The 21,076-nt window shown below is 37.1% G+C and overlaps 1 protein-coding gene across 3 annotated transcripts in view; it reads right to left on the bottom strand.

Annotated features, from left to right (window-relative positions):
* Positions 1-21,076, bottom strand: part of XRN2 (5'-3' exoribonuclease 2) — an 87,346-nt gene that overhangs the window by 9,048 nt on the left and 57,222 nt on the right. For all 3 annotated transcript variants that reach the window (XM_050745432.1, XM_050745431.1, XM_050745433.1), the window contains 3 exons: positions 15,821-15,889; positions 15,606-15,737; positions 12,875-13,002 (listed from right to left, as the gene is read on the bottom strand). In XM_050745432.1, coding sequence (XP_050601389.1) covers positions 12,875-13,002; positions 15,606-15,737; positions 15,821-15,889 — 329 coding nt within the window. The remainder of the gene's footprint in view (positions 1-12,874; positions 13,003-15,605; positions 15,738-15,820; positions 15,890-21,076) is intronic.

Here is a 21,076-nt window from a genome sequence, read left to right as displayed (position 1 = left end):
CTGCAGCCATACCCATGGGTGCCAAACATACCTCTCAGAAAGGTGCAGGAAGCCCTTCACCAGCTGTCACTTCCAGGCAGATTCCCATTGTGAATTAAAAGGTAGTATCTTTAGTCAATTGGAATTAAGTTCCTTTTTCATCTCTTAAAAACCAAACTTCTAGCAGTCAAACTGAGTAACAATGTGGAGGATGCTGATTACCACACACTCCACAGAAAACAGAGGAAGACAGTTCCCCACCCTAGGCCCAGAGTAAGTTCTGAGTCATTACTACAGACTATACACTATCAAAAAATCAATTTTCTGAAGAGGTAAAAGTAAAAAATTCTTACAATAATGGCAATCATTTGTATGGTTTATTTCTATGCAAAAACTTAAGATACATTTACATATGACTTTCAGTGAGTTACCATTTGTGAGAAAGTAATCTACTGAAAGTAAAATCAATGTTTGAGCCACTTTTTCAGCTCATGTACAAAATTAGTTTAGTGAGAATCAGTTAAAATGTTCCCAGAAGAATTTCATTTTAGTGCCCTTATATATACAAAATTTACAAATGTAAAAAACAGAAGTCAAAAGCAGTACAGCAAATATTCATCCGGACCCCTGTCTACCTCTATACTTCACATCCCCTGGAATCACTGTGGTTACCCTGGAAACACACCCTTTTTTACCATTAGGACTTAATTCCATATTGCGGTTTCCTGGTGTCTCTTTACATATGGTATAATCGCAGGATACACATTCTCCATGGTACTTATGAAAGCTTCCACGGTGGCTCCCTAATAACGTTAAAATCGAATGAAGACAATACAAAGATACAGCTACATTAAGAGAAACCTTCAGAAACAATCTCATGTTTTAAGAAAAATAAAGACGGGAAAAAAACTTGTATATTTTCTCCTAGAAACTGTGCTAATGCAGATGAAGCCATCAACACCCGTAATATATATTCATTAGACTCAAACATGCTATTCTTAGATTAAGCACAGCAGTATTTCTAAGTAGAACTGGAATGTAAAGTTTACTAAGTATAAATGCTTTTTTTGGAGGAGGAAATAATTGTCTAACCTATACACCTAGAAATGTCTTAAAAAACAGCAAATGTTCCTAATATATCACTTCTAGTGTGCCAGTTGCCTCTCTATTTTCCATTTTCTATCTCTCACCGCCAGGACAATTTTTTTTTTCCATATAAATTCAGCACATACGAATATTAACAGTTTTTTGTTAAAACCTAAGCAAATTTTCCAAAACTTTCAATAAACTCTGATGCAATTATTAAAACACTCCTTGTTTTCAATCCAAAAAGAAAAATAAAAAGGCTCAAAGAAATATTTCAAGGTTATTTTTAACCAAATTTCTTTATATGGCTCTTAGTAACATATATAACCTGGAAGTATTCATAAAGTAGAAATATTTCCTGGCTGATCTGTAATGAAGTAGATGGTAAAACAAACTTATTATCATTCATTTGTATGGCTCTAACAGAAGATCCATTTGAGAGGAAGAAAAAAAATTCTGAGATAGTGAATTGCACTTCAGAAGGTACAGGCGAGAGTAGAAAAATGACAGTTAATTTTTTCCTTTGGTCTTTAAAAACTTACCCCTTTTCTAGAGCTCTAAGGCCATGTAAACCAAGCTTCGCCAATAGCTTCTCAAGTGACAATTTACCTAATCAGCGTGGCAATCACAGAAAAGATTCCATGTTTACTGTTGCACTAGGCAAAAATCACTTTTCAATGTGGCTAATTGACAAGTTTACAGACTAAAATGAAGAGAAGTCACATTTAAGGTTCTCTGGGCTACAAAAACCAAATGCTTTATTCAGACTGAGTACTCAGGGCTACACTCGACTCCAACAAGTTATCAGTACTCTGACAATTACTCATCAGTCAAAACTGACATATCAAAGACAAATCAAACACCAACAATAAGAAACACCTACAGCAGACGTTTGTCAGAGAGTTGTCAGTTTGACCAAATGGCCCTTCTTGAGTGCAATTTCATACTACACGAAAATGATTATACTAAAAATACTTTAGACTGAATAAATGCCTTAGAACTCAATCTTACTAAAACAAGCTATTTGACTAAATTTTAAAGTTCAAAATTCTATAAAAGATGATCTTTTATCACTTAATACTTTCACAGTACTTACTATATACAAGGTACTATTTTAAGTGCTTAGCTTCTTAAATTCATTTAGTCTGGTTATTTTGTCAGATAAATATTCTTATCCTCTGTACTAGTTTTGAAATGAGGAAACTGGGGCAATGACCAAACCTGTCAGAGGTCACACAACTATTAAGGGTCAGAGTGAGGCCAGGGGCTATGTTTTCGTAACCACTCTCTACTACACTGTGCAATCTCAAAGTTTCACATGCATTTATGCTGTCGGTTGAGATGGCACTTCATATTAATTTATTTCAGAAGAAGCAGAGGAGAATCACCCATGATTTTGTGCTGCTTAATCAGGAGGCTCAGAAACTTAGGGTTTCAACAAGGTTGGATGGGGGGTTTAACAACTACTCTCAACATCTTAAAGGTTTACAACTGACATTACTACTCATAGCCAATTAGGATAGGAAAGAAAAATAACACACATTTTAGTTGTAAACATTTAGGCAAATACAGGATTTATAGGGAGAAAATAAGAAAACATCTTGGCTAAAACACTGGAATCTCTGCTCTTTTTAAAAGGATAATACTGCCCCTCAAAATCTGGCACTTAAAATATAAAGAGAAGGGATCAGGTAAAAATCAGTATCAGAGGTTCCTGAAGCGCAAACCAAAACATCACTCCAAAGAGCTCAGCTGGTCTGTCGAGGGACAGAAAGAGCGGAGAGGCGCTCTCGAAGCTGTGACAGCCTGGGCGAAATGAATCAGGTCCCCTTCCTGGTCAAGCCTACCTCCCTAGGGACAAAAAGGTACCTCTCTGCCCTCATAGCCAGAGGAAGCAATGGAGAGATGTGGCGCTTAGATTCACTTTACAATCCCGTCCATCCAAGTCTGAATCATCTTAAAGATGCTTTTCCTTGCCCTCTATCTCCTCCCTTTTGTGTTTTTCTTCCTCTTATAGCTAGATATGGAAGAATGGATGAAAGATTGATACACAGGTGAGGACTGGTTCTATATAAATATTGAATCTAGAAGTAACGAGATCACAAAACAAATATGTCAGAAGTCTTAATGACAGTAAACTAAAAGAACCACAGGCCAGACGTGGTGGCTCACGCCTGTAATCCCAACACTTTGGGAGGCTGAGGCGGGTGGATCACTTGAGGCCAGGAGTTTGAGACCAGCCTGCACAACATGGCAAAACGCTGACTCTACTAAAAATACAAAAATTAGCTGGGCATGGTGGTGCATACTTGTAATCCCAGCTACTTGGGAGGCTAAGGCAGGAGAATTGCTTGAACCTGGAAGGCAAAGGTGCAGCGAGCTGAGATTGTGCCACTGCACTCCAGCCTGGGTGGCAGAGCAAGACTCTGACTAAAAAAAAAAAAAAACCAACAAATCATATGTTGGACTATGTGTAAAGAATATTAGGAAAACATCAGATTTCCTTTTTTCGTTGTCTGCAGCATTTGCCTGAGCTTATCATACTTTAATGACCATTCTAGATCAAGCTAATTATTTATCCAATACATTTCTTACAAAAGTATCAGGGAATGATTTGTGAAATGACATGGTTGCCTTCAAGGAAGTCCAAATTCTTAACCCAAGCTTTCCAAGGTTTTCTTATAACCAAGAGCAATCAAAATCTATTAATCTATTCAAATCTTTTTTGAGCTTTTACATTTCTAGTTTATATGCAGACAATCCCCAAATTTCTCTCTAACTATGTCCTCTCTCTCTTGAGCAAGAACTTGACTCCTATGACCACCTAGCACAGATGCCTCTAATGTCTTTCGGGCACGCCAACCCTCACAAATCACTCATCACATTCTTTCATATTCCTTCACCATCTTGGGTTTCCAAAGTCTGTGAAAGGCCTCAGGAAGCACCCAGGCATCCACAGTGGACACACAGGACTCTTCATTCCCTTCTTCCTCTCCTCCTCACTCTTCATATTCAATTATCCAGACTTTCAGCCTTCCCTTCCTCCCACCTTCCGGACTTTGGATCCACTCTGCCACAGTGTAGTTCAGACCCTCATCATCTCTCCTTAACCCACAGAGTTGTGGTTCTAGAATGGAAATGTTATCTGGTTCATTCTTCTGCTAAAGTTTTTAAAACCTTATAAACAAACAGACTAGTGCCCAAATTAAATCAGCAAGGGACAAGAACAGCCAACTTACGAAAGAAAAACTGGTCAGTAAAAATATGACCAAAGTAGCAATTGAAAAATCTTATCTTAAAACAAAGACACATTATTTCTTATCAAATTAGCAAGAACTTTATTTTATGTTAAAGAGACAGGGTCTTGCTGTTACCCAGGCTGGCGCTATCATAGCTCACTGCAGCCTCAAACTCCCCGACTCAACCAATCCTCCCACCACAGCCTCCTGAGTAGCTGAGACTAGAGGCACATACCACCACGCCTGGTTAAATTTGTGCTTGGATTACAGGTGTGAGCCACTGCACCCGCCCAAGAACTTTTAAAAAATAACACCTGGTATTGGTGGGAGTGGGATATTAGACATTCTCATATGCTATTGTAGGAAGTATAAATTGGTATACTCTCATTTAGAGGTTAATGTGGTGATATTGACCAAAAGTCTAGAAATTCACCATACCTTCTGACCCAGCAATACCATTTCTAGAAATTTAGCCTGCAGTTAAGAAATAAATATATTTTTAAAAGATTATTAGAAAAGCCCTAGATATTAAAAAAAATTAAGCAATATACTTCTAAATAATCCATGGGTACATAATGAAAAATAAAAATCGGAAAATACCATGAACTAAATGATAATAAATATGTGAGACAAAACTTTGTGGGATAAGTCTAAAGTGATTAGACAGAAATCTGTAACACTGAAGTATATATATTGGAAAAGACCAAAAACAAATTACCTAATTCTCCATCTCAAAAACTTGGAAAAGAATACCAATTTAATCCCCCCCAAAAGTAGAAGAGAATGATGAAGACAAAAGTAAAATCAATAGAAAACAAATGCACATGGAGGAGGCAAAAGGAAAAAAAAAAAATATGAAAGCCAAAGGTTAGTTCAGTGGGGGAAAAAAAAACAATAAAATTAAATAGGTTCTCAAAAAAAAAAAGTTTCTAGCAACGCTAATCATGAAGAGTGACTGTATATTATCAGTATCAGCACTTAATTTTGGAGTCTTACAGTCATTAAATATATACTTTATTTTATTTTTTATTATACTTTAAGTTCTAGGGTACATGTGCACAATGTGCAGGTTTGTTACATATGTATACATGTGCCATGTTGGTTTGTTGCACCCATTAACTCGTCATTTACATTAGGTATATCTCCTAATGCTATCCCTCCCCTTTCCCCCCTCCCCACAATAGGCCCCGGTGTGTGATGTTCCCCTTCCTGTGTCCAAGTGATCTCATTGTTCAATTCCCACCTATGAGTGAGAACATGCGGTGTTTGGTTTTCTGGTCTTGCAATAGTTGGCTGAGAATGATGGTTTCCAGCTGCATCCATGTCCCTACAAAGGACACGAACTCATCCTTTTTTATGGCTGCATAATATTCCATGGTGTATATGTGCCACATTTTCTTAATCCAGTCTGTCACTGATGGACATCTGGGTTGATTCCAAGTCTTTGTTATTGCAAATAGTGCTGCAATAAACACACCAAAAGCAACGGCAACAAAAGCCAAAACTAATAAATGGGATCTAATTAAACCAAAGAGCTTCTGCACAGCAAAAGAAACTACCATCAGTGAACAGGCAACCTATAGAATGGGAGAAAATTTTTGCAATCTACTCATCTGACAAAGGGCTAATATCCAGAATCTACAAAGAACTCAAACAAATTTACAAGAAAAAACACAAACCACCCCATCAAAAAGTGGGCAAAGGATATGAACAGACACTTCTCAAAAGAAGACATTCATATAGCCAACAGACACATGAAAAAATGCTCATCATCACTTGCCATTAGAGAAATGCAAATCAAAACCACAATGAGATACCATCTCATACCAGTTAGAATGGCAATCATTAAAAAATCAGGAAACAACAGGTGCTGGAGAGGATGTGGAGAAACAGGAACACTTTTACACTGTTGGTGGGACTGTAAACTAGTTCAACCATTGTGGAAAACAGTGTGGCGATTCCTCAAGGTTCTAGAACTAGAAACACCATTTGACCCAGCCATCCCATTACTGGGTATATACCCAAAGGATTATAAATCATGCTGCTATAAAAATATATTTCAAAATCTTACGAACAATTTCTGGCAATAAATTTGAAATTTTAGAATGGGCACACTCCCAACAACAACAACAAAAAACTTACCAAAACCAACATAAGAATTACTGAAAAATCTGAAAAGCCAGTACTAAAAAATCTATAATTGAAAACTTTTTCATAAAGGAATCTCTAAGCCCAACTGGCTTGACCACTGAATTCTTCTAAAAATTAAGAAATGACAACATTCTTATGATAACCCAGAGAACAAAAATGTAGAAAATATTTTCTAACTTGTTTTATAATGCCAAAAAAACTCTACCCCAGAACATCCAAAAAAGGGAAAGTAATACAACTAATCTCTCTCATAATACATAGATTTTAAAAATCCCACCATACAGTGACATACAGAATGTAGTGACATATAAAAAATGATGATATATATTCCAGAAATTAGGTTTACTCCAGAAATGCCATGTTGGTTTACCATTTGAAAATCAATCAGTGTAATTTACCATATTAACACAACAAAGAAACAACAACAAACAAAACCCCAGGTTTTAGAGAAAAAAAAAAGCATCTGATAAAATTCAATACCCACTAGAAACAAAGAATAGAACTTCCTCAATCTGATAAAGGTTATCTACAAAGAAAAAAACTGCAGCAAACATCATATTTAATGATGAAATAGTAAAAGTTTCCCCCTTAAAACTGATTGGGAATGAAATGAGTATATCTACCATCATCACTTCTATTAATTATGAGAGGTCCTAGCTCGTGCAATAAAGCAAAACAAAACAAACAAAAAAGGCATTAAGATTAGAAAATAAATAAATAAAATGGTCACTACTTGGAGATGACGTAATTGTGTACACAAAAAAATTCAAAAGAACATACAAACTATTAGAAGAAATGAATCTAGTAAAGATGTCAGAAACAAATATTGAAAACAAATTTTCAATGAAGTTGAAAAAATCAACTTTATCTCTATATACAAACAAGCAATTACAAAATGATATTTAAGATACTGTTACTTAAAACATCAAAACACATCAATTATATAGTATTGATTCTTTTTGTCCTGTTTTTTTTTTCTGAATTTTTTACTGTGATGATTTCAGCCTTAAAAGTTACAAGATGAGTATAAAGAATTCCCACATCCCCTTCACCCACATTCCCTAAATGCTGGCATAAACCTCTATTCATCATATGACACCAATAAAAAAGCGAAAAGGCAAATTGTCAAGTGGAAAAAGATATTTCCAATATAAAACTACTCTCATAACCAGAATATAAGAACGTCTACAAAACAAAAAGATAGATAACCCAATGTAAACCACACAAACCTTGAACACTACATCACACAAACAAAAATATCCAAATGGTTAATAAACATTTTTTAAACTGCTCTAATTAGTCACCAGGAAGATGCTAACTAAAAGTTCAGTGAGATACCCACTCCCTGCTTAGTCAAATGGCTAAAAGTGCAAAGACTGATAACATCAAGGGTTGGCAACAATATGAAGCAACCAGAACTCTCCTCCACTGCTGAAGGAGTGTAAATTCATACAAACTGAATGTCATTTGGGAAATGTGCCTGACACTTTCATTCACTAAAGCTGAACATACACACAATCCTACAATCTTGCAATTCCACTCCTATGGAGTACATTACCTATCATGAGTGTTTACATGTGTGCATCGAAGGACGCACAGGTTTCACAGCAGTCCAATCCAGCAACCTTAAACCAGAAACCAACCCAAATGTTATTCCTACTGGATAGGTAAATATATGGTGATATAGTCCTATGATTCAACACTATAAGCAACGAAAATGGATGAACTGCTGGGCACGGTGGCTCATGCCTGTAATCTCAACACTTTGTGAGGACAAGGCGTGCGGATCACGAGGTCAGGAGTTGGAGACCAGCTTGGCCAACGCGATGAAACCCCATCTCTACTAAAAATACAAAACTTAGCCGGGTGTGGTGGCATAAGCCTGTAATCCCAGCTACTCGGGAGGCTGAGGCAGAATTGCTTGAACCTAGAAGGTGGAGGCTGTAGTGAGCCAAGATCGCGCCACTGCACTCCAGCCTGGGCGACAGAGCAAGACTCCATTTCAGGGAGACAAAAAAAAAAAAAGAAAAAAGAAAAAGAAAATGGATGAACTACTGCTACAAGCAATATAAATCTCAGAGAAAAAGATTGAAAAAAAGGCAAGCTTTTAAAAGGGTAGTCATGTAGTAGCTTTTTAAACTATTAGGTAAAGTTAAAAAACAAAAAGGTAATGTATGATACTATGATACTGCAGTCAGGATAGCGGTTCCCTTTAATGGGGGTAGTGCCAGGAAAGGACACAATGGGGGGCTTCTGAGGACTGATGGGTTTCCACTGAATCTGAATGGTGGATACATGAATATATCCATTTCATAAAAACTAAACTGTACAGTTCAATTTGGCACTTTATATATGTTACATTTCAATAAAAAAGTATATGTAAAAATATACATACAATAATCTAATTTTCAAAACTTGGACACATGAAATAATAAAAAGAAACACTGCTTATTTCAGGACTATGGAATTACTGGTGTTTTCTATGTTTTATTGCTACATGCCACATTTTATTCAATTAACATGTACTGTAGTTAAAAATGCATTTTAAAAGTTTTTTAAATTAGTTTTCTTCCCCTCGTAATCTGTTCCAAGTATGCTCCCAGTCTAATTTTGTATCAGTTATGCTATGCTTAATACCACCCAACTACTTGCCATGTACTTCAAAGCTCATTGTTTTCTCTCAGCCTAGAGTAGCCCAAATTTCCCACTTTTGGGCTCAATTTAAATACCACATGACTGCCGATTTTTTGTCCATAAACTTTTTCACTCCTCCCATTCCTACGCCCTTTGAAAAGATGTTAAATGTCATTAGAGTCCCAGCACTAATCCTCAGTTGAGTCAATGTTTACAAGTCACCAGGCAGAGGGTACTTGTTTCTTGCTCTAAATCAATCCCTACTTTACAAAACATATCTCCCAATTTTTTCATGACATAACTGAAATAAAGATATTCTAACTGGAACAGATTCTAATTAAAGTCCGTTTGTAAGTATTTTGTACTTTGTAAGTACACATTAAATCTAGTAACAGCCACAACAATGGCAAATAAGGAGTTACTTAACCAAAGTAATATTAATAAAAGTAGAGAGGGGACTCCACTATTTGAAATAAAATGCACAGATGCAAACAAGAGTTGTCTGTTTCCAAAGAAGGCAGACCAAGAACTATAGAACTGTAGGCCCCTAAGGGCATGAAATTCTCTCCTTTGGTGTAAAGCTAATAAATAAAAGAACCTGGCTTCTTTCTTTCCCTATTATTGCAACAGGATCCTTCTGCTAGAAGCAGAAGGCCATGGTATCCATGTAAATGGTAAAGAGTAACAAGAAAAAAGAAATGGATAGGAATGTGTCAATAACAGCTGGCTTTAAAAATATGTTGGATATGCTTTCACCATTTATTGGTAAAATCTTACAGCAAAGATAGTTCATTCAAAATGATTAGACTCTCCTGTTGTACATGGTATGACTTGATACTGAATATATGGAAATACCTAGAAATGTTATTTGCTAAATCTTATGGGAAGCAGCTGTTAACCACTGCACCAAGCAGATTCCCACAGGACCACTGACTCTGTACCTCTGTACCCCTTCTGTGCTTCACTGAATAGAAGTCCATAGTTTTCATGATAGAGTCTCACAAAGCTCCACTCAATGTCATTAAGCCATATAGCAAAGCTATACCGCCAGAGAGAGGGACAGAGATAGAGAGTGAATACACTTTAAAAACAGAGGGCCCTGAAAAAGTAAGACCTATAGAACCAATTTCTTCTTGGGTACTACATCCAGAAAATCTGGACTTCTGGTGTGTAAATTAACTGGCATTACAACAGTGCTAGGTGCATAGTACAAATATTTCCCATCAATTATCCATTTTTAACCTGGCACATTCTTTAATAAGTACAGCTTCGGTTTAAAAACAGCTCTGAGGGGTGTCTATAACAAAGTATCACTCTGTGTTTTGGAAATCAAATTTTTATGAAATATTTCAAACAATCAGAAAAAAATGTTTTAATGATATGACACTCAGATTTAACAAACTTGAGCATCCTGCCACACTGTTTCTTCTCCCCTATGCTGCCCTTGTAGCAACCAGACAACGAGGAATGGAGAAACAAAGCCTTCATGAAGACATTTGTTTTGAGACACTGGCACACGACTTATACTTCTTTGATAAATGGGCATGACAATGGAGTTCAAAAATAACATTAAATGGGGATACAATTTAAAATTAATGTAAAATCTACGAAGTCTAACATTCAACTATCTTTTCCCTTTCCCACTGCAATCCAAATGCCATGTTAATAATTTTTGTGGTCAACATTTCTGACCTGTCCACAGAACAGATTATGAGGGGTTAAGGAAAGACTAAGGTCTTCCAGAACTATGGGGTTAAAGGTATAGTCCACCTAAAGCAGTGCCTGGCTATACTGTAGGTAATACTGAGATACAATTTGAATCAAGAAAGGGACACCTTTGTCTTTCAGGCAACTAAGTGATGACAATCCATATCTATCACATCTGATTTAATTATACTTGTATTAATGAAATAAATTGCAATCATTTCCACATACTTTTTTTGCCTATTAACTGAGAAACAGATTTGTAAGTGAAGATTAAGGAAGAAATCCAAATTATCTTATTCATTTAACTATATATAGTCAAGATGAAAAACAGACCAAGAATAATCAGTTATCATGAGCAAAAAGAAAAAAGCTGGAATAATCACATTACCTGACTTCAAATTACACTATAGAGCAATAGTAACCACAACAGTATGGTACTGGCATAAAAACAGATAACCCACACCAATGGAACACAATAGAGAACCCACAAATAAATCCATACATCTACAGTGAACGCATTTTCGACAAAGGAACCAAGCACATACACTGAGGAAACGACAGTCTCTTCAATAAATGGTGCTGGGAAAACTGGATATCCATATGCAGAAGAATAAAACTATAACTTTATCTCTCATCATACACAAAAATCAAATAAAAATAGTTTAAAGACTTAAATCTATGAAACTACTACAACGAAACTTTGGGGAAAATCTCTAGGATATTGGTTTGGGCAAACATTTCTTGAGCAATACCCAACAAGCACAGGCAACCAAAGCAAAAATGAACCAATGTGATCACATCAAGTTAAAAAGCTTCTGCACAGCAAAGGAAACAATCAGCAAAGTGAAGAGACAACCCATGGAATGGGAGAAAATATCTGCAAACTATCCATTTGACAAGAGTTTAATAACCAGAATATGTAAGGAGTCCAAACAACTCTATAGGAAAAAAACGTAACCTAATTTTAAAGTGGGCAAAAGATCTGAACAGACATTTCACAAAAGAAGACATACAAATGGCAAACAGGTACATAAAAAGTTGCTCAACATCATTGATCACCAGAGAAATGAAAATCAAAATTACAATGAGGTATCATCTTGCCCCAGTTAAAATGGCTTTTATCCAAAAGACAGGCAATAACAAATGCCAGTAAGGATGTGGAGAAAAGGGAACCCTCGTAGACCACTGGTGGGAATGTAAATTAGTATAGAGCTACCATATGATCCAGCAATCCCTAACGCTAGGTATATACCCCAAAAAAGGGAAATCAGTACATCAAGGAGACATCTGCACTCCCACATTTACTGCAGCACTATTCACAGTAGCCAAGATTTGGAAGCAACCTAAGTGTGCATCAACAGATGACTGGATAAAGAAAATGTGGCACATATACACAATGGAGTACCGTTCAGCCACAAAAAAGAATTGAGATCCTGTCACCTGTAACAACGTGGATGGAAATGGAGGTCGTTATGTTAAGTGAAACAAGTCAGGCACAGAAAGACAAACTTTGCATGTTCCCACTATTTGTGGGGGCTACAAATTAAAACAATTGAACTCACAGAGACAGAGAGTAGAAGGATGGTTACCAGAGGCTGGGAAGGGCAGTAGGGGAAGGGTTAGGGAGGGGAGGATGGTTAATGGCTATCAAAAAATAGTTAGAAATAATGAATAAGATCTAGTATTTGATAGCATAGCAGGATGACTATAGTCAATAATTGTACATTTCAAAATAACTAAGAGTATAATTGGACTGGTTCTAACACAAAGGATAAATGCTAGAGGTGATGGATACCCCATCTACTCTGACGTGATTATTACTCATTGTATGCCTGTGTCAAAATATCTCATATATCCTATAAATATATACAGCTACAATGTACCCACAAAAATAAAGATAAAAAATATATGAAAGATTTTGCATAAGGTATTCTCTTACAACTCTTCTAACTAACATGTTTTTAAAGTTCACTGTCTGTACTGATACAACAAATCTTTTTCAGCAACAAAGATTAGAAACCAACCTTTGCTGTGATATTTAATTCATAATGTAAAATAACCAATTTGTAAAAGCTTACTTGACATAAGTTTTGGAATCTGGGCTTGTCCTCTCAAAAGCGGCCTGTATAAGTTTCCCTGGTAAGTCGCAGGTGGTGGTGCAGCATTGCTGTAAATACCAGTTCCTGAGCCTCTTGGCATAACATGGCTATAAAAGGACCCAACACAACAAAAAAAAATTATATAGTGATATACCCATCATAACACAGCCGACACAAATAAAACAAATGCTCACAGCCATGTCTTCACTAACAGATCTGATCAAGATAATACAAACAAAAAGGTGGTTTATAATTAAAGCTCAAAACTACATAATGGTAATAGTGAGAGCAAATGTTCATCTGCCACACCAAGACTCTTAACTGATAACCACTTAAATATTTACAACTTACATCACACAAAAAATAATTTGAATGTTTTTCTTTTTTTGCATTATGTTTCAGTTTCGTCCTTAAGGATCCATGTTCTTGCTATCACTGTATACATGACTACTCTACATCTTGCTATTTTTAATTTACTATATCAAATACTTGCCTATGTCTTTTCTTCATCTTTGTAATTCTTTTTTTTTTTTTTTGAGACGGAGTCTCGCTCTGTCGCCCAGGCTGGAGTGCAGTGGCACGATTTCCGCTCACTGCAAGCTCCACCGCCTCCCGGGTTCACGCCGTTCTCCTGCCTCAGCCTCCTGAGAAGCTGGTACTATAGGCGCCTGCCACTATGCCCGGCTAATTTTTTTTTTGGTATTTTTTAGTAGAGACGGGGTTTCACCGTGTTTGCCAGGATGGTCTCGATCTCCCGACCTTGTGATCCGCCCGCCTTGGCCTCCCAAAGTGCTGGGATTATAGGCATGAGCCACCGCGCCCGGCCCATCTTTGTAATTCTAACACATAAACCTATAGAATACTTTACTATGTTGATATCTTACACTTTACTAAACCATTTCTCTCATTTTGTACTAGTAGTATAGATTACAATACAATAGAAATATTTGGGCATATAATTATGCTCATCTAAAATTACTTCCTCCTTAAAAATCCAAGAGGTAGGAATTTGGACCAAAGGTTAAGAGTATCTTCTGAACTCACCGCTCTATTTAGAGGAAATACTATGTTGCTTTCCAAAATAGCTGAAATAATGCAAAAAAGTTATCTTAGGACTATTTCAAATCTGCATTTCTTTTACTGCTACTAAGAATGAAGACTTTCCAAAACAATGACAATAACAGCTAACATTTACATAGTGTTTAGGAACTACCCTAAGCGCGTGACAGACATTGGGCTCACTTAATTCTTACAACTTCATAATTTTAAGAATATGTAGGTATAATTACTGTCTCCACTTCAGGCATAAAGAAATGGAGGCAGAGAGTAGTTCAGTAAAGTTCACAAATATATTAAGTGGTTTAAAAAAAAAGGTATCTGAATCCAGACATTTAAGATCTAAAGCCCATGCTCTTAATCACTCTGCCACACTATCCCTCTTAATATTTGTTGTATAAATTACATGCTGATGGTGACCTTCTGCCTAAACAGTTTTTTGAATCTTAAGGTTTCCCCACTAATTGGAAATATCTATTTATAAGTTATCATTAGTAGTGCATGAATCCTAACTCATTAATATTATGGCAAGCCTGTTGCTCTTTCTATACTAGCTTTACCTGCTATTCTTTACAAGTCCCCTCTCCCTATAGTATCTCTACAGCTAGGAAAAAGACAATTCAGTAACTAATAAGGGCAAAGGATAAAAATCAAAAATTCGTAGAAGAGGAAATACAAATGACTAATAAACATATTAAAAGATAATTTCAGTAGGCAGGGAAATGCCAATTCAAGCAACTATGAGATACCACTGTTCAAGCACTGGGCAAACAAAAATTTAAAAGACTGGAGGCTTCCATACCAATGTATTGGTCAATACTTGAAAAAGAGTCTCCATCATACATTAATTAATTCAACTAAAACTTTCTTGCGGGTAAAGAGGAGGTTTTATTCCCTTGAAGTAACAGTCAGAAAAATAGTAAAACATCTTAGAGAAAGCAATAGAATTCTCATGCAACACATATAGCAATACATAAATGGAGAAGTGAATTTTTAAAAATGAAGAAAAGCAGAGCAGTATCAAAGTTATTAAAATATCTACAAAACAGTTGTATTTTATGGTCTGTTAGATATTTGTGGCGTACAATAATGTGTCCAAAATGCCCGTTTAGGTTTTAAAGATGGAGCTCCACTCTTTGCTTGGTTTTAAGTATCTATGAGAGGACATAGTAGTAGTGGTGGTCAGCCGTGGTGGTGAGACAAAAATGTAAGTAAGAAACAAACTGAGTATTTCTTTTTTTTCTTTTTTTGCTGAGACGGAGTCTTGCTCTGTCGCCCAGGCTGGAGTGCAGTGGCGTGATCTCGGCTCACTGCAGGCTCCACCTCCTGGGTTCACGTCATTCCCTTGCCTCAGCCTCCCAAGTAGCTGGGACTACTGGTGCCCGCCACCATGCCCGGCTAATTTTTTGTATTTTGTTTAGTAGAGATGGGATTTCACCATATTAGCCAGGATGGTCTCGATCTCCTGACCTCATGATCTGCCTGCCTCGGCCCCCCAAAGTGCTGGGATTACAGGAGTGAGCCACCACACCTGGCCCAAACCCCGTATTTTCATAAAGTTTAAAAAAAAAAAATTATGGCATAAATACTGACTTGTCTTGAGAGATGATTCAGAAAAAGCAAAACATACAAGGGCTAGAAACTGACAACTCACCCCAAAGTCCTGAAGGCTGCCTGATCCAGGTGCACAGGCCTCCGGTCACGGTTAAAGCCAAGCTGAGGCTTCCACTGCCGTCCATTGCTGGATTTTTCCCAGTCACTAGGTTTCAGTACTGCTGCTGGTTTTCTGACCATTTAAAAAGACAAACCTTAGTAATAGGGATGAAAACCATTTGTACAAAATAAACCTAGGTAATTTACTGTTGTTACCTTGCTCCTGGAAGCATTACAGCTTTAAAAATGTAATCTTCAGCAAACTGTGGGTCTTTAAAATTAATACTGGAAAAGAACAAGAAACAATTCAATGATCTGATTATATTAGCCTGTCTTAATTATCATGTAGACTGAGGTATTTTTCATGTTTAAGTCCTCTCCAAAAATTATTTTAGTTAATAAATGGGTTTGCCAAATGGCTAAGTATCTTCCTCACCAAACTGTCTCTAATTCCTGGTACATATAACCTTCATGTAACTTTTTCTCTGTGGGAAAAGTCATGCTCTAGCTAACTATTGGTGATGACAGAGAAATAACAGACATTGCCCCAACTCAAATTTCAATATGATATTGTAGACAGGTCGAAGAGGTTTATAACAACAAAAAATAAAAATAAAATAACCTTTAATTTTGTTCAGTCCACGGCAAAAACCCCTAAGCATCTTGAGGCAGATTAGCCCCTATTTTAATAATTGATATACCAATAGAAATATTTGCAAAATCAAAAAATGCACACAAATTGCTAAGAAATCTATGGGGTGTGGGGGGGAATTACAAAAAAAAAAAATTGAACTTCACAGTTGGACCCTTGTATCCTTCTCTCCTAATGTGTGATTTTAATAATTTTCACCATTTGACAACTACACAAATATGCTTTTTTTTTTGAGACAGGTCTCTGTTGCCTAGGCTGGAGTGCAGTGGCAACTCACAGCTCACTGCAGTCTCAACCTCCCAGGCTCAGAGATCCTCTCACCTCAGTCTCCGTCACTGGTGAGACTATATGTATGCAACACCACGCCCAGCTAATTTTTAAAATTTTTGTAGAGACAGGGTTTCCCCACATTGCCCAGGCTGGTCTTGAACTCCTGGACTCATAAGACCCACCCACCTCAGCTTCCCAAAGCAATGGGATTACAGACATGAGCCACCGTGCCCGGCCAATATGCCAATTTTTAAAAGATATACACTCAGGCTTTGAGTATAAGCTGGGCTGAACTTCTTTTCTGGTGGTGATGGCGGTGGTAGCGGTATGTGTGTGTATGTACCTATCCCAAAGGTTGGTAAGTACCTAAGTCTGTCTTCTGACACAGCAATGCTTCTTCCAGGACTCTGTTTATACACCAGATTTATACTTAAGGATGCTTATAACACTATTATTCACAATGTTTCAAAGACTGTAAAACCCAAGTGTATGAATAATAGTGGACTGGTTAAAACACTGGAGTTCTTCCTTTTTAGGAAGAACTCAGATAACATTTTTAAAAATTTAATAACAGAAGGCCGGGCGTAGTGGCTCATAAGGTCAGGAGATCGAGACTATCCTGGCTAACACGGTGAAACCCCATCTCTACTAAAAATACAAAAAGTTGGCCAGGTGTGGTGGCGGGCACCTGTAGTCCCAGCTACTCGGGAGGCTGAGGCAGGTGAATGGCGTGAACCCGGGAGGTGGAGGCTGCCGTGAGTCAAGACCGTGCCACTGCACTCCAGCCTGGGTGACAGAGGGAGACTCCGTCTCAAAAACAAAAACAAAAAAAACCCAAAAATTCAGTAGCAGAATACTTAATGACCTTAATGACATGGGAAACATATATACAACAGACTAGACATATTCATCAATCGATTATCAGTGATTTTTCTCTGTAAGTTAGTAACTTGTTTCCTTTTATTTTTCAAAATTCCTCCAATGATTACACTTACACTTATAGTCAGTTAAAAAGGTTTTTTAAAAAAGTTTTATTAACCTGGTTGACATTTTTAGTTAGCTATTTTCTTTTTGAATACTGCCGCTTTAACTAGAGTCCACCTGCTTTACAGAAATTTTCGTTTTAAATTTAAGTACACAAAAATGGATTCACTTACAATAAATGTACCATGAGCTCAAAAACAGCTGAACAATACTTATTACTCAACTGGTTCTTCTTACAGCTCACTCTTCACTGGCAACTGTCTTTAGCTCAGATTTTTTTCTACTGGCAAGATGGCATGGGGCAGGGCAAGGTAGAACAGACAGCGATAAATTAAGAGGATGACAGAAAATGGTACTTAAGTATTTGGGCTCGTTAGGGCTTTGCAGATAAAAAGTCAAGTAACAAAGCAAGACTTGCAAATAGTGTTTTGAAGCAGGTATCTGTGTTTCAGCAGGGCTTTTTTAGCAGTTTGCCAAACTGTTAGAATATCTATTGCATGCATGGTTCATGGTGGGAGGGGGGTTATGCACACCGCCAGGCATCAGGCCTGCCTCCCCTTCTAATAAGAGAAATAAGGAAGAAAGTAGAAAAATGCAACAACAGGCACAGAAAAGATGCTGAGTCAAAGCATGTGTGTCTATACACCTTCCATACAAACATCTTTGTCAGCGTAGGCTAAAGGTATGTGTGTACTGGAGGGAGGGAAGGGGGAGGACGGGAATTATCTCACCCAAGGACCAAGGAAAACATCATCCAAGAGGCTGCGGTTTAAGATGAGACAGGATTGGTTACAGGGTGGCAAGGGAAACAAATGGAACAAAGATATGGAAAGGGGTCCCAGGACCAAGGAACAGTACAGTTTGACTGGAGCAGCCCTTCTCAATGGGGACGTGGGAGGGAATTAAGCCCTACAAAAAATGATGAGTGAGTACATTCTCAATTCTCCCAAGGAAAAAACATAGCTAGTATCATTCTAGAGATACAGGACACAAACTGCTACCTACAATCTGATACGTACAACAGATGCTTTAAGATCTCAAGGCAGAATTCTCCCATGGAACTCCAGTTGAGAAGGACTAGATTAGAGTAAAAATGCATTTGGGCAGAAGTGGGGCAGGAAGAAAGGTAACTGAAGCAGGTTATGGTTATGGAGGGTTTGTGTGAGTATAATGTGATGCCTTTGCAAGTAGTCAATAAGGACGTAAAAGTCATCAAAGATCATTTCAGAAAGAACAACCCAGCAGCAGTGTGCGAGAGCAGAGGGACACCCACAAAGAGGTCACCGACAGAGCCTAAGCAACAGTCTTCGACACACATCTGGGATGGGAATGTTGGGAAAGTAAATAAAATGGTAAGGCTGGAACTAGAATGGAGATGGAGCTCAGATGAAGATCTCCAAGTCATGCACAGAAAGACCTGAAACTAAGAAAATGAAGGAAATAGCCAAGGTAGTAAGCTCCCAGGGAGAAGGGAAAATCCCAGGGTCACAGAGATAATCACTTCTGCAGGAGAATGGTTATAACAAAAGATTTAATAAGATAGCTGAAACTAAAGTTTGAGAAAACAAATCCATCTATTTCCCAATTGTTCCTTAACAAAATTGTTTTTAAAATTCCATTATTCATGCTCCTGCTCTGAAAGGGAAAAACTTTCCAAGTCAATAGGACAGTCTCCAAGATCATCCCTACTTCCCCTCAGAACCACACTCAACAAAAAGATCTACACACTTAATACAATACAAACCATTACGAGATAGAAAAGGAGTATCTAAAAATGTTTGGAAGTTTCCATTCAAAGACAAGGACACTAATGACAACAAAGTATTAATACCATTTTTCCTTGGACCCCTGAAAACAATTTGAAGACACACTCTCTCCTAAAATGGATTAAGCTTCCAAGGGTTGAACAATTTTTAGTATTTTAATTTGTTCCCAAAAATGTATGCTAAGATCTATTATGTTTTTAGAAATGTATTTTTCCAATATGATAACAGCCATGACTCAGACTCAAACAAACTTCCTAAAAGTCAAACACACAGACTAAGCAGGAACCCATTAGGCAAAGACTCAAAAGGTAATTTTTTATATGGATCCAAACTTTTGAAGGTCTTTTATTTTTTTCATGTCTATGTCATTTAAATTCCATCATCAGACGCAAAAGGGTTTACTTGTGGAGAGCTTATCTAGGGAAGTAGTAAGTAACACTGAGGTAAAGAGAGAAGCACCCTCACACAAGCTCTGAAAAGCAGAGGAAGGGAATGAGTTAACACAGCCTATAGACTCAACAGTCTGCCCAGCTGAGGTAAGAGACTTGTGTTTAGATTTGTATTACTTCATCTAATTCTGTAAACTGAAGTATTTTTAAACAATAGTATTTTTATCCACTTTTTCCAAATGCAGGTGAAACACTGTTGATGCATCAAGCTTTTATGTACCAGACCAGCTTTCCCCCAAGGAGCATAACAGATCCTTTCCTTGACAGGTAACCTATTTTAATCGCTTGATTGTCTTCATAAACACACCAAGGAAAAAGTAAATAAAAATTTAAAACCTAAGCATGGTTGAAAATAAGAAAACTGAACAGTGCTTTTGTTTATATCACAAGTAGCACTTTCAGCACTGCTGTTAAGAAAATATTGTAGCAAAGTCTCAGCAGAAAAGGAATGGAATACAGAACGCCTTTTTCTGATTCGCTTTAAGAATTATCCTTAGAAATGCTATTTTAAGTATTACTGTTAGAGAGTGTTAGCACACTTCACAAAGAAAGCAGAAAACTCCAAATATCAAGTTTCATTTTTACACAACCTTTCCCTGATATATTCCATAATTAATGCTAAATTGGCATACAAAGGCAAACTGTTCTTGCAGGGAAATTTCATGATTCATATACTTGACATTTTAAAACACTTAAAGAGTTTATAGAATTGTGACATTCTATCAGAAGAGGTTAATCAATTCAGCGTCCTATAAAGTACTGCAGGCAGTGAAAGTGAAACTTTCCCAACTGTTTTCCACCATCAAATCCACTGCTGACTACATGTATTCCACTTCCTTCAGGCTTTGGATTTCGAGTTATCTGCTTGCCAAGCACAAGCCTTGCAAATGCTGTAGAAATAGTTACTTTAAAAATCCATCTTCATACACAACCACATTAAAACAAAAAATCTCCTTGAAGAGATAAAACATTCTATACCTTGTCTGATTCATCCAAAAATGAATACAAAAAGTCTGAGAAACACTCCTCTGAAGAAAAAAGTTCAGGCTCTTCAAAGACTTTGGAAAACACTGGTTGCAACATTATGAACAACTAAGCTTTTTTATGAACAACTGAGCTTTTTAAATATGAGTTTAGAACTATGCTGCTGGGTGCTATGAGGAAAAAAAAACCTAACGACACTACTGCTGGAAACAACATACATAAAAACTGTATAAATTACGCTTTAGAAGAAAAGAAAAGCAATAAACGGCAGGCTATGGGGCAGGTGGAAAAAAGAAAGGAAGAGTACTTCAAACAACAGGAGAGAGGGGCAGAGGTCAAAGGGTACTGAAGGGATCAGCCTGGGCAG

This window comes from Macaca thibetana, chromosome 10, assembly GCF_024542745.1.
Source record: "Macaca thibetana thibetana isolate TM-01 chromosome 10, ASM2454274v1, whole genome shotgun sequence".
NCBI classification, from domain to species: domain Eukaryota; kingdom Metazoa; phylum Chordata; class Mammalia; order Primates; family Cercopithecidae; genus Macaca; species Macaca thibetana.
Note: the sequence above shows the minus strand (reverse complement) of the source record. Positions and strands in the feature narration are given on the sequence as shown.